Genomic DNA, 12,061 nt, shown 5'->3' with positions numbered 1-12,061 from the left:
TCTGTCTCCCAGGTTCAAGCAATTCTCCTGCCTCTGCCTCCTGAGTAGCTGGGATTACAGGCACTCACCACCATGCCCGGCTCATTTGTGTAGTTTTGGTAGAGATGGGGTTTCACCATGTTGGCCAGGCTGGTCTCCAACTCCTGACCTCAAGTGATCTGCCTGCCTTGGCCTCCCAAAGTGCTGGGATTACAAGCGTGAGCCACCGTGCCCGGGCGGAGACCAGAAATTTAAAATGGATTTCTCTGGACCAAAACCCAGGTGCCAATAGGGTTGTACATCCTCCAGAGGCTCTGAGCAGGGAAATGGTTTCCTCGATTTTTCCAGCTTTTGGAGCTGCCTGTCTTGGGTCGTATAGTCCCTTCTTCCATCTTCAAAGCCCACAGTGTAGTGTCTTCAAATCTCTCTCTGCTTCCATCTTCTTCGGCCTTCTGTGTCAAATCTCCCTCTGTCTCCTCTTATACAGACACTTGTGATTGCATTTAGGGCTCACTCAGATAATCCAAGACAACGCCTCCATCTCAACATTCTTCATCAATTCTGCAAAGTTCCTTTTGCCACAGAAGGTAATACTCACAGGTTCCAGAGATCAGGACTTGGATATCCTTAGGGGTCATTATTCAGCCTACCACGGGAAGGAAAGAGAAGGTGTCCCTGTACTATGGTTTGAGTGGGTCCCCCACAAAGCATGTGTTGGAAATGTAATCCCCAATGCAACAGTGTTGGGAGGTGGGGCCTAATGAGAGCTGTTTATCTCATGAGGCCTCCACCCTTATGAATGGATTGATGTGGATTCTAAAAGGACTTTGAGGCTGTGAGTTCAACCTCTTGCTCTCTCTTACCCTCTCTTTTTCCTTTCACCATGGGATGATACAGCAAGAAAGCTCTGGCCAGATGCTGGCCCCTCAATCTTGGACTTTCCAGCCTTCAAAACCATGAGCCAACAAATGCCCACTCCTTATAAATTATCACTGGGCGTGGTGGCTCACGCCTGTAATCCCAGCACTTTGGGAGGCCGATGCAGGCAGATCACCTGAGATCAGGAGTTCCAGACCAACCTGGACAATATGGTAAAACCCCGTCTCTACTAAAAATACAAAAATTGGCCCGGCTCGGTGGCTCACGCCTGTAATCCCAGCACTTTGGGAGGCCGAGGTGGGCAGATCACGAGGTCAGGTGATCCAGACCATCCTGGCTAACACAGTGAAACTTTGTCTCTACTAAAAATATGAAAAATTAGCCGGGTGCAGTGGCAGATGCCTGTAATCCCAGCTACTCTGGGGACTGAGGCAGGAAAATCAATTGAAACTGGGAGGGCTCCCAGTGCCAGGGACCTTACCCGTTTCCAGGCATCGCCCTGACCCAGAAACGACTGGGCCCCGCCGTCCTGGAAAGGCCCCAGCGCACAGTCATCTGAGGTTCGTTCAGAGTTTTGTTTCTCGGCGCTGCAAGGCGGCAGAAGGGAAGGAGTGAATGGAATCCTCTAAAAGGGATCTTAGAGTTTCACCCAGTTGGATGTGACACTTGCAGGTGTCCCAGACTGGTGGGAACCTTGACTGGAAGGCTGGGGTTAAGGATGAACTTTCTACCATCCCCTGCCGAGCAGCTGCTGCCAGGCAGCAGGAGCTCTCGCTTTGTGCACAGGAAGGGGCAGGGAGCTTGCAGCAGCCACAGGGGGCAGGAATGACTGCACGGGAACCTCCTTTCTTCTCCCTGAATCCCAGGCCTGGCATCTCACCAGGGGGCACAGTGAGGGTCCAGGGCTGGGCCCAGGACTCTAGCTGAATCTTTCAGAGTATTCCATCCCTCTGGCCAGTGGCCCAAGCGAGTGAACCAGAACGCTTCCTTGGGGGTTTTGAAATTGGAACTGGAGGGAGGAGCTCCCTATGGGGAGGTGAATGGGAGCTGGGGCCACCTGTAGTGACATTTCCTGAGTTCATAGAGTAGGCGAGTCTCAGAGAGAAAAGCTGACTCAGAGAAAGGGAGTGGTAGCCGGGGGCGTGGTGGCCCACTCCTGCAATCCCAGCTACTCAGCTCGGGAGGCTGAGACCCAAGGATCACTTTAGGCCAGGAGTTTGAGATCACCTTGGACAACATAGGGAGACCCTGTTTCTCTCTCTGTCTCTCTTTTTTCTTTCTTTTTTTTTTTTTGAGACAGAGTGTGGCTCAGTTGCCTGGGCTGGAGCGCAGCGGCATGATCTTGGCTCACTGCAACCTCTGCCTCCTGGGCTCAAGTGATCCTGCCACCTCAGTCTCTTGAGTAGCTGGAAATACAGGCATGCGCCACCATGCCTGGCTAATTTTTGTATTTTTTGTAGAGACGGGGTTTCGCCACGTTGCCCAGGCTGGTCTTGATGTCCTGGGCTCATGTGATCAGCCCACCTTGGTCTCCCAAAGGGCTGGGATTGTAGGCATGAGCCGCCGTGGCGGGTCCAAGGTTTTTTTTTGTTTTTGTTTTTGTTCTTTTTATTAGTGGGGTATGGTGGTGTGCACCTGTAGTCTCAGGTACTCCAGAGGCTGTAGGGGAATGACTGCTGGAGCACAGGACTTGGAGATTGCAGTAAGCCATGATCATGCCACTGCACTCCAGGCTGGGTGACACAGCAAGATCCCAGGTCAAGAAAGAGATAGAGGCCGGGCGCGGTGGCTCATGCCTGTGGTCCCAGGACTTTGGGAGGCCGAGGCGGGCGGATCTCGAGGTCAGGAGATCAAGATCATCCTACGTAACACGGTGAAACCCCGTCTGTACTAAAAATACAAACAATTGGCCGGGCGTGGTGGCGGGCGCCTATAGTTCCGGCCTTTGTGGCAATGGAGCAGCTCTCCCTGGAAGATTGGTGCTGACGGAGGTGATGGAGGTGAAGCTGGGGCTGAGCCCCAACCCCAGCTGTCCTGTCTTCCCTGCCCACTGCTGTTGGCTGTGACCTCTGCCAAGACTGGCCCAGGCTGGCAGTGTGGCGGACCCATGTGGAGGCCGCCCTGGATACTGAGCTCTTCCTGGAGGCCCACAAGCTCATTCTCTAGCCTCAGAACCACAGTGAGGCTCAGCGGGACCCCCAGCTGGCCCAGAAGCAGGTGCAGTTGTGGCTCCGCTGAGTGGGTGCAGCCCACTCCACTGCACCCTGCTGTCTTCAATAAACACGCTGCGTGCTCTTCGCTGGTCTCCAGGTTTACTCTGTCACTGGAAGTGGGGTGAGTCCCATTTCTGAGCCTAGACATATTAGATCACACAGCATAGAGTGAGTGGCACTCGGTCCCCCACGTGGGGCTCTAGTTACTTTCCTGGGCCACCAGGTGCACAGTCTGGCCACTGCAGCCCCAACCCAGGCCAGGAAGTTTTCTGGGCTCCTCTGCATGGCACACACTGGAGGATTAATTAGTACAGGAAGGGTATAACCACCATTTTTGGGGTATGGGCCCGATAACTTACTTAGCTGACATTACTGTGGGGTGTTAGGATGTGGTGTATTAGGTAGCACGGATACTTTTGGATTCTCACGGGTGGGTTCAATTCCTGTAATTCGAGAAATAAGAGGGTTTAAATCTCTGTAATTTATTCTATCAAAGTAACTCTTTTGTGAGACATATTTCTTATGTTTGGGGTGGGATGCTGGAGGTTAGGACTGGCATGGAGAAATGTCATATGAAAGTACTAGTGTGAGTGGTAGAAAACTTTTTCATAGGAGATGTATGAGCTGATCATAATGGAATCGGGAGTATGATGTTCCAATTCATTAAAAAAGACTTGTTAAAATGAGAGTTCGAGTGACGAAATTTGTGGTATAGAGTTCTGGCATATATATGTTATGCAGTGCTCCTAGGAAGACAATAGTGGTTAGGGTATTTATTATTTGTTGTTTATTTATTTTTTGCCCTAGGGCGAAGGTGGCTTTTATTTCCTCTCTTAGGGAAGGAGGGGAGGGGAGCTTTCCCAGGCACATCAACCTAAGGAAGGGGTGGTTGGGCCCCCTGCAGCGAGGGGCTGGAAGAGCTGATCATTTGGAAGAAAGGGTTCGTTCTTGTCCATTTCCTGGCCTTCGGCTGCAGGGTGTGCTGGCAGGGGTCACTCCCCTTGGGGCAGCAGCTCCTGCATCAGCAGAGGCAAGGAGCTACCTGCTGGTGTTCACAAAGAGGAGGGGGCAGGTGCCCTGAGTGAGGGAGAGAGGGCTGGGGTGGGCAACCCCACGCCAATGCCTGCTCAGTATGATCACTTTCATAAGGTCTGGCTGGTGGGACTCCTCCGGGAAGGGCCTGAGGGGTCCCTTGGCAGTGCTCCACGCAATAGCTGGTGCTTTAAATGTCCATCTCAAACTGTGCTTCTTCACCACCCACCCCACTTATCTTCTGGACTATTGCGCAGATGGCCCTGGTCGGCTTCCGTGGAGGGGGATCATCACCGGCAGAGCTGATGACCCCGGGAACGGCAGGCTGATCCCTCGGGGGTGTTTTGGTCACCGGTAAGTTTCGACACTCCATCAGGAATTTCCGGTGGTAGATGACCCTGGTACCTCCCGGGGTGGTGCTGAAGAGCATGCCGCCTGGGGTCGGTCATGCTGTATTCCCCGGGCGGGCGGGAGCTGCATGCCTTCGCCGAGCACCAGCTGACAAATGGCAAGGATGGCCCGGCTTGGGGTCTGGCTGCAGCTGCTGTCCGCAGACATGGTCTCCTGTGCGCTGCACCCGGGAACCTCTCGCGGTCCTCAGGGCATTTATTATAATGATATTTATATACTCTGCTGTAGGCAAATGGGCCTGCAGCATATTTGACATTAAAGCTCGAGACTAATTCTGATTCCCCCTCTGTTAGGTCGAAAGAGGCTCCGTAGGTTTCTGCTAATATGGAAATAAATCATATTACGGCCAGAGGTCATGATGGTAGGAGCAGCCAGAGAAATTCTTGTGTTCCAATGAGTATATACAAATTAAATGAACCACTTATTAATAGGACTGCTAGGAGGGTAATAGCTAGAGGGACTTCATATGAGATTGTTTGGGCCACTGTGCGTAGTGCACCTATTAATGCATATTTCCAATTAGATGCTCATCCTGATCACAGGATAGAGTAGACAGCTAGGCTTGATGTGGCTAATATAAACAGGAGGCCTATGTTAACATTAACTAGAGAGTGGGGTATGGGCAGAGGGATTCATGTGAGGAGGGCAATACACAAGGCTAGAGTTGGAACAATAATGTATGGGGGTGTATTTTATACATTATTGTACATTATACAACAATATGTTAAAAGTTTTATTGCATCTGTGACTTTTATTGCCGAGTGCCCCCTGACTTCCTGGTAGTGGTGTCCCCACTACTCCCGAAGCTCCCGGGCTCCTGTGTCTCTTTCTCCCAATTTCTTTCTAGTCTAGTTCAGGCTTCATTCACCTGTGGATACTCCCAGTCTCTACTTCTAGAATCTTCCAGAGATCATTCTCATTGCCCCTTCCTCATTCTGGACCCTGCAAAGCCCCTTTCGTCAGGTTCTGCAGTGCAAGTCCAGCCATGGGAATTCCCGGACATAATCTCTTTTCAGACAGGGTGTCTGTGAGGTGGTGCCACGGGGCACAGTCACATGTGGAAGAGGGAGACTAGGGTCACAGCTGCCACACCTTTGCCACAGGTCTCTCCCCAGCGTACTCCTGGGCCTCCTTAGAATTCTTGCTGCCATAAGAATTGCAGGCTTCCTGGCCTTATGACAACACAAAGGGAAACAAGAAGTTTCCCTGGGGAACACAGGGTCCTGGGTCCAGATTGGAGAGGGCACAGGGCCAGGGACTCTGGCCAGACATAGGCCCAGGTCTGTGGCTGGCCAGCTGCAGCTGTGGGGCCCGGCATGTGTCTCAACATGGCCCTGGAGCTCTACATGGACCTGCTGTCAGCACCCTGCCGTGCCATCTACATCTTCTCGAAGAAGCATGATATCCGGTTCAACTTTCAGTTTGTGGATCTGCTGAAAGGTTAGCTCCCAGTGCTGCCCAGCAGGCCTGGTCCTGGGGGAGGCAGGGCACACACATTGGGGCTTGTTTTTTCTTTTTCTTTTTTTTTTTTTTTTGAGACAGAGTCTGGCTCTGTCACCCAGGCTGTAGCGCACTGGCACGATCTCGGCTCACCGCAAGCTCCACCTCCTGGGTTCATGCCATTCTCCTGCCTCAGCAGGAGGCATTTGTGTCTCTGGCAGTTCTCTCTCCCCTGGAGTCCCACAGCCTCAGACCTTCCCTGCCCCTCCCAGGTCACCACCACAGCAAAGAATACATTGACATCAACCCCCTCAGGAAACTGCCCAGCCTCAAAGATGGGAAATTTATCTTAACTGAAAGGTAAGTCTTCCCCAGGGCCCTTGCACCATCTGTCTCTGCTCCTCCTGGGAGACTCAGTGCGAGCATTTGTCTATTTCACCATGGAAAACCTCACACATACACTAAAGAAGAGTGAATACTAACTAATGAGGGGCATGAGGAACCCCACAAACCCATTGTCCAGCTCCGACTGTTGCCAACTTGGGGTCCATTTTACATCATTTCTGTTCCCCTGCTTTCCAGATACCCCATCATTCCAGTCATAAATGTTTAGGGGCCTGCACACACCTGTAATCCCAGCACTTTGGGAGACTGAAGTGGGTGAATGGCCGGAGCTCAGGAGTTCAAGACCAGCCTAGCCTGGACAACATGCCAAAATTCCCATCTCTGCAACAAATATAAAAATTCGCCAGTGTACAGGCCGGGTGCGGTGGCTCAAGCCTGTAATCCCAGCACTTTGGGAGGCCGAGACGGGCGGACCACGAGGTCGGGAGGTTGAGACCATCCTGGCTAACACGGTGAAACCCCGTCTCTACTAAAAAAATACCAAAAAAAAACTAGCCGGGTGTGGTGGCGGGCGCCTGTAGTCCCAGCTACTCAGGAGGCTGAGGTAGGAGAATGGCGTAAACCCAGGAGGCGGAGCTTGCAGTGAGCTGAGATCTGGCCACTGCACTCCAGCCTGGGTGAGAGTGAGACTCCGTCTGAAAAAAAAAAAAAAAAAAAATTCGCCAGTGTGGTGGCCCACACCTGTAGTCCCAGCTGCTCAGGAGGCTGAGGTGAAAAGACTGCTTGAGCCCAAGAGGCAGAGGTTGCAGTGAGCCAAGACTGAGCCATTGCACTTCAGCCTGGGCAACAGGGCAAGACCCCATCTCAAAAATAAAAATAAGTAAGTAAATAAATCAATCAAATGTTTAGGAACATACCTCTCAGAGATAGAAGTTCTTTCAAAAAAAAAAAAGGCAACAGACTGGGCACGGTGGCTCATGCCTATAATCCTAGCACTTTGAGAGGCTGACACGGGAGGATCGCTTGAGGCCAGGAGTTCACGACTGCAGTGAACTCTGATTACGCCACTGCACTCCAGCCTGGGCTAGGAGAGAGGGTAGGATCACTACATTACCATTAAGATACCTCATAAAATTAACAATAAGTCCTGAATTTCATCTAATGTCTGGCTCCTGTTCAGAACTCTCTGATTATCTCCTAAATATTTTCTTGGCAGTTTGTTTGGATCAGGATCCAAACAAGTTCTGAATCTTGCAGCCGGTTGCTGTCTCTCCCGCCACTCTCTAATGAATAGCTCTCTCCATACCCTGATCTTTTTACCTTGGCAAGGTTGCTGTTGATGATAATAAAGGAGCCCTTGCACTGTGGAGGTTCCCACACCAGCCATCAATCAGCAAGGCCTAGGACACCCCTCCGAAGCATGTCTTCCCTCCGTCCCCTTCCCTCTGTCCCCATGACGTCCACCATTCCCAGACACCACAACCTTCCCGATAGTTGCTGGCCCCCTATTGTCCATTCTGCCCCCTCGGGCTCACCCTCCATCCAGCACCAGAGAGATGGATCCTTTCATGCCCTGGTTTATATAACACCTAATCTTACAGATTAAGTCCATAACCTCCCTGCATCTCCTCGGGCTACCCTCTGTGGCCTCCACAGTGTCTCTTGCTGCCTCGCCACTCCCCAACCACCCCCACCCTCCTTCCAGTTGCACCCACCTACTGTCCGTTTTTCAGATTCACCTTGCTGCCCTTACCCTGGTATTTCAGCACGTGTTTTTCCTTGTTGGTTTTTTGAGACAGAGTCTTGCTTTGTGTCCCAGGCTGGAGTGCAGTGGCACGGTCTTGGCTCACTGCAACCTCTGCCTCCCAGGTTCAAGCGACTTCTGTGCCTCAGCCTCCCAAGTAGCTGGGATTACAGGTGTGTGTCACCACACCCAGCTAATTTTTGTATTTTCATTTTAGTAGAGACAGGGTTTCATCATGTTGGCCATGGTCTCCAACTCCTGGCCTCAAGGGATCTGCCACCACTCCCAAAGTGCCAGGATTACAAGTGTGAGCCATCGTGCCCGGACTGTTTCTGTTTTTCAAAAAGGACTTGCTCCTTCACCCAAGCTGGAGTGCAGTAGCGTGATCTTGGCTCACTGCAGCCTCAGAGTCTTGGACTCAAGCGATCCACCCGCCTCAGCATCCTGATTTGACACGTGTTGTTCCCCTTGCTGGCCTACTCTTTGTTATACCACCAGCCCCCAACTCCTACCCACCCTGCAGGGCTCCTTCCCTGCCCTTACTGACTGTCAGACGGACAGCTCTGGTGAAGGCCTTTCCCGGGGCCATTTGGGCTTCTCCTTGCTCTGGAAGCCCCAGCAGTTGGGCCCAGTGCACACCAGGGTAGTTGACGCAGTGCACTCAGGAAGGCAAGGGCAGTGCCCCTGACCAGTCCTTTCTGCAGTGTGGCCATCCTCTACTACCTGTGCCGCAAGTACAGCGCTCCATTACACTGGTACCCGCCAGACCTGCACACACGTGCCCGTGTGGAGGAGTTCATGGCTTGGCAACACACGGCCTTTCAGTTACCCATGAAGAAGATAGTCTGGCTCAAGGTGAGCAGGATCACTTCCAGGGCCTGGGAACAAGGGCACAAGGGAGTCAGGGAGGCTGGAGGCCAGTTCTGGCCCTGCTGATTGCCAGTGAACTCTAGTAAGTCAGTCTCCCTCCCTCTCTCGGCCTCATTTCCTCAGCTCCTTCTCCTGCCTGCCTTACGGAGCTGTCAGGAGTGTGGACTGAAACAATGCGTATGAAAGAGTCTTATTAGGGTGAGGGAAGGGCATACAGGAGGGGCTGATATGACTCACCCAGGACAGCATTCGAGGCATTTCATTCCGAACTAGAGAATCTCAGCGTCGAAAGGCCCACAGAAGGCCGGGTGTGGTGGCTCACAACTGTAATCCCAGTACTTTGGGAGGCTGAGGCAGGCAGATCACTGGAGGTCAGGAGTTCAAGACCTACCTGGCCAACATTGTGACACACTGTCTCTACCAAAAATACAAAATTATTCGCTGTGTGTGGTGATGGGCACCTGTGATCCCAGCTACTCAGGAGGCTGAGGCAGGAGAATAGTTTGAACCCAGGAGGTGGAGTTGGCAGTAAGCCAAGATTGTGGCATTGCACTCCAGCCTGGGCAACACAGTGAGACGCCATCTCTAAAAAAAAAAGAAAGAGAGAAAGAAAAAAGAGAAAAGGCCTACAGAAAATTGGAAGATGACAAATAACCAGTACATGTGTTCCTACTTCGAATTCTATGCCTGTGATAGGCATCACTAACCAATCACAGGATTTACACCTGCTGAGCTCCCCAAATCCTTGTGAACACATGGTTCCCCACAACTTCCACCAATCAGAACTGCTACAAGAGGTGAAACTACTTTATGTCCTGGGAACTGTCCAGTATCTATCCAGCAGACAAGAGTACAGAGACCAGGCAGGGCAGGTGGCCCTGGAGTGTAGCCTCCTCTTCCCTCCTCTTCCCAACCCTGGCCAGTTGCTGATTCCAAAGATAACAGGCGAGGAAGTTTCAGCTGAGAAGATGGAGCATGCAGTGGAAGAGGTGAAGAACAGCCTCCGGCTCTTCGAGGCGTATTTTCTGCAGGATAAGCTGTTCCTCACCGGGGACCAAATCTCACTGGCTGACTTGGTGGCCGTGGTGGAGATGATGCAGGTGTGGGGTGGGGTGGAGGAGGGTTAGACCTTGGGCAGAGGTGGGAATCCTCTGTGACCAGTGGAGCCATCACTTGAGGATAGGCTGGAGAGGCGGGAAAGGCAGGTGGTGCTGCCACGGGGGCTGTGGGAGCCAGGTCTGGGGGCCTGGACTCAATCTGGGGGCAACAGGAAGCACAGAATGTTATCAATCAGGGAGGATCACAGTTCTACACATTTGACAAGGATTCTTCGGTGTGGGAGGAGCTGGAGGGTGAGCCTGGGACAGAGAAGAACACTGCATTTCCTGGTCAACCCACCAGCATCCCAGATACCGCCTCCTCTTGCTGGACTCTCCAGGAAATGTTCACTGGCCCTGGGGTTCCTTCTGGCCCTGCCTCGTTCCCAGAGCTCCAGACAGACAGCTATAGAGGACAGCTCTCCTGGCTGGGTCTGAGGGACATCCACTGTGCATTTGGAGGCACACCTGAGTGTGGGGCATTTATGTGGCCTCTCCATGCAGGGGAGGGTGACCAGTTCTGCCTCTCAAGACACTGGCCAGGGTCTAAACTGGCCATCCTGCACACCAGCTAGGGCACTGCACACTGACCAAAGAGACTAATTTTCATATCAGCCAGAGCTATGCCCAAGAGGAGGCACCTGGGATCCTGGTGGCTTGGCCAGGAAATGCAGTGTTCCTTTCCTCATCCCAGAGATCTCTGGCTGATATGAAAATTAGTCTCTTTGGCCTGTTTGCAGTGCAGACCAGCACCAGGAAAACTCATTCTGGCCTGCCCCCAGGGCTCAGACATATGCTTCGTCCCCACCCCTTACATTTCACCCACCACCCACCCCTTCTTGGGCTTCCCAAAGACCTTGGGTGCAAGGCCAAAGTCCAGGGTAGACTGTCTTAGTGAGCCAGCCAAACTCCAGGGTAGACTGTCTTAGTGAGCCAGCCAAACTCCAGGGTAGACTGTCTTAGTGAGCCAGCCAAACTGCAGGGTAGGCTGCTTGCCAGGTCTCCCATTCTAGCCCCTGAGCCTGATCCCAGTGGGAAGTTAAACATGGGGGAAAAAACCTGAGTTCTCTCCCTCATGCACATATACACCCCTGGGATAAGGGGTTTCCTTGGAAGAAGGCAGGATTCATGCGAAGTCACCGTCTGGAGAAGTGGGAGCTGCCTGGGCCGGAAGCCCTCTCAGCATGGTCCAGAAAGCTTAGAGCAAGAAGACCAGTGACTAAGGACCCTGAGGGATTCTGGATCCTCCATCCCCAGCTATATCTAGTACATAGTTTGTAACCCAATGCTCAGGCCTTAGGGGTCAGCAGCCTAATTCTTTGCAGAGGCAGATGTTGCTGGGGCCGTGGGGGGCTGAGGCTGTGGGAGAGGACCCGGGTGGGGCTGGTCCCCAGGCTGACCACATTTTCCTCTTTGTCTATCCACAGCCCATGGCAGCCAACTACAATGTCTTCCTCAACAGCTCCAAGCTAGCTGAGTGGCGCACGCGGGTGGAGCTGAATATCGGCTCTGGCCTCTTTAAGGAGGCCCACGATCGACTAATGCAGTTGGCCGATTGGGACGTTTCCACATTGGATCCGATGGTCAAGGAGAATATTTCTGAGTTGCTGAAGAAGAGCAGGTGACCCTAGGCCCAGCCCATCCTGCAGGGCCTGGCTGGCTTAGCAATCTGAGCCACCTTCCTCAAAGGAAATGCTAAAAAACACAAACAAAAACAAAAAACTGTTCTTTGCCTAATAAAGAGCTGGAACAACCATCACAGCTGCTGAGCAACAGATAGTTGGCACATGCACAGGGTCTGATATGGGAGTGGGTGGTGGTTACAGATCCTTCCAATGTCCAAAAAGAATTTTAAAAGTAAAGGGTTAATATGGTTACATTGTCAGTAATAATAGTTGGTGACTTCAATACCCCACTTTCAGTAATATATAGAAAAATACAGAAGATCATCAAGGAAATAGAGGACTTGAAAAGCACTATAAACCAATTGCACACACTAGACATGAACAAAATGTTCTACCCGACAAGAGCAGAATAAGCATTTTTCTTTT

The 12,061-nt window shown here is 52.1% G+C and overlaps 1 protein-coding gene and 1 pseudogene across 1 annotated transcript; one reads left to right on the top strand and one right to left on the bottom strand.

Moving 5' to 3' along the window:
* Positions 1–4,293: 4,293 nt before the first annotated feature.
* On the bottom strand, positions 4,294–4,661 carry LOC105525273 (annotated as a pseudogene).
* A 1,092-nt stretch (positions 4,662–5,753) lies between these two features.
* LOC105525274 (glutathione S-transferase theta-4) lies at positions 5,754–11,769 on the top strand. The gene is made up of 5 exons (XM_011960832.1): positions 5,754–5,954; positions 6,227–6,314; positions 8,748–8,898; positions 9,837–10,013; positions 11,438–11,769. The coding sequence occupies exons 1-5, from the start codon at positions 5,831–5,833 to the stop codon at positions 11,633–11,635; spliced, it is 738 nt and encodes a 245-aa protein (XP_011816222.1). The 5' UTR covers positions 5,754–5,830; the 3' UTR covers positions 11,636–11,769.
* Positions 11,770–12,061: the final 292 nt, after the last annotated feature.

This window comes from Colobus angolensis, unplaced genomic scaffold, assembly GCF_000951035.1.
Source record: "Colobus angolensis palliatus isolate OR3802 unplaced genomic scaffold, Cang.pa_1.0 Scaffold527, whole genome shotgun sequence".
Taxonomy (NCBI): domain Eukaryota; kingdom Metazoa; phylum Chordata; class Mammalia; order Primates; family Cercopithecidae; genus Colobus; species Colobus angolensis.
Note: the sequence above shows the minus strand (reverse complement) of the source record. Positions and strands in the feature narration are given on the sequence as shown.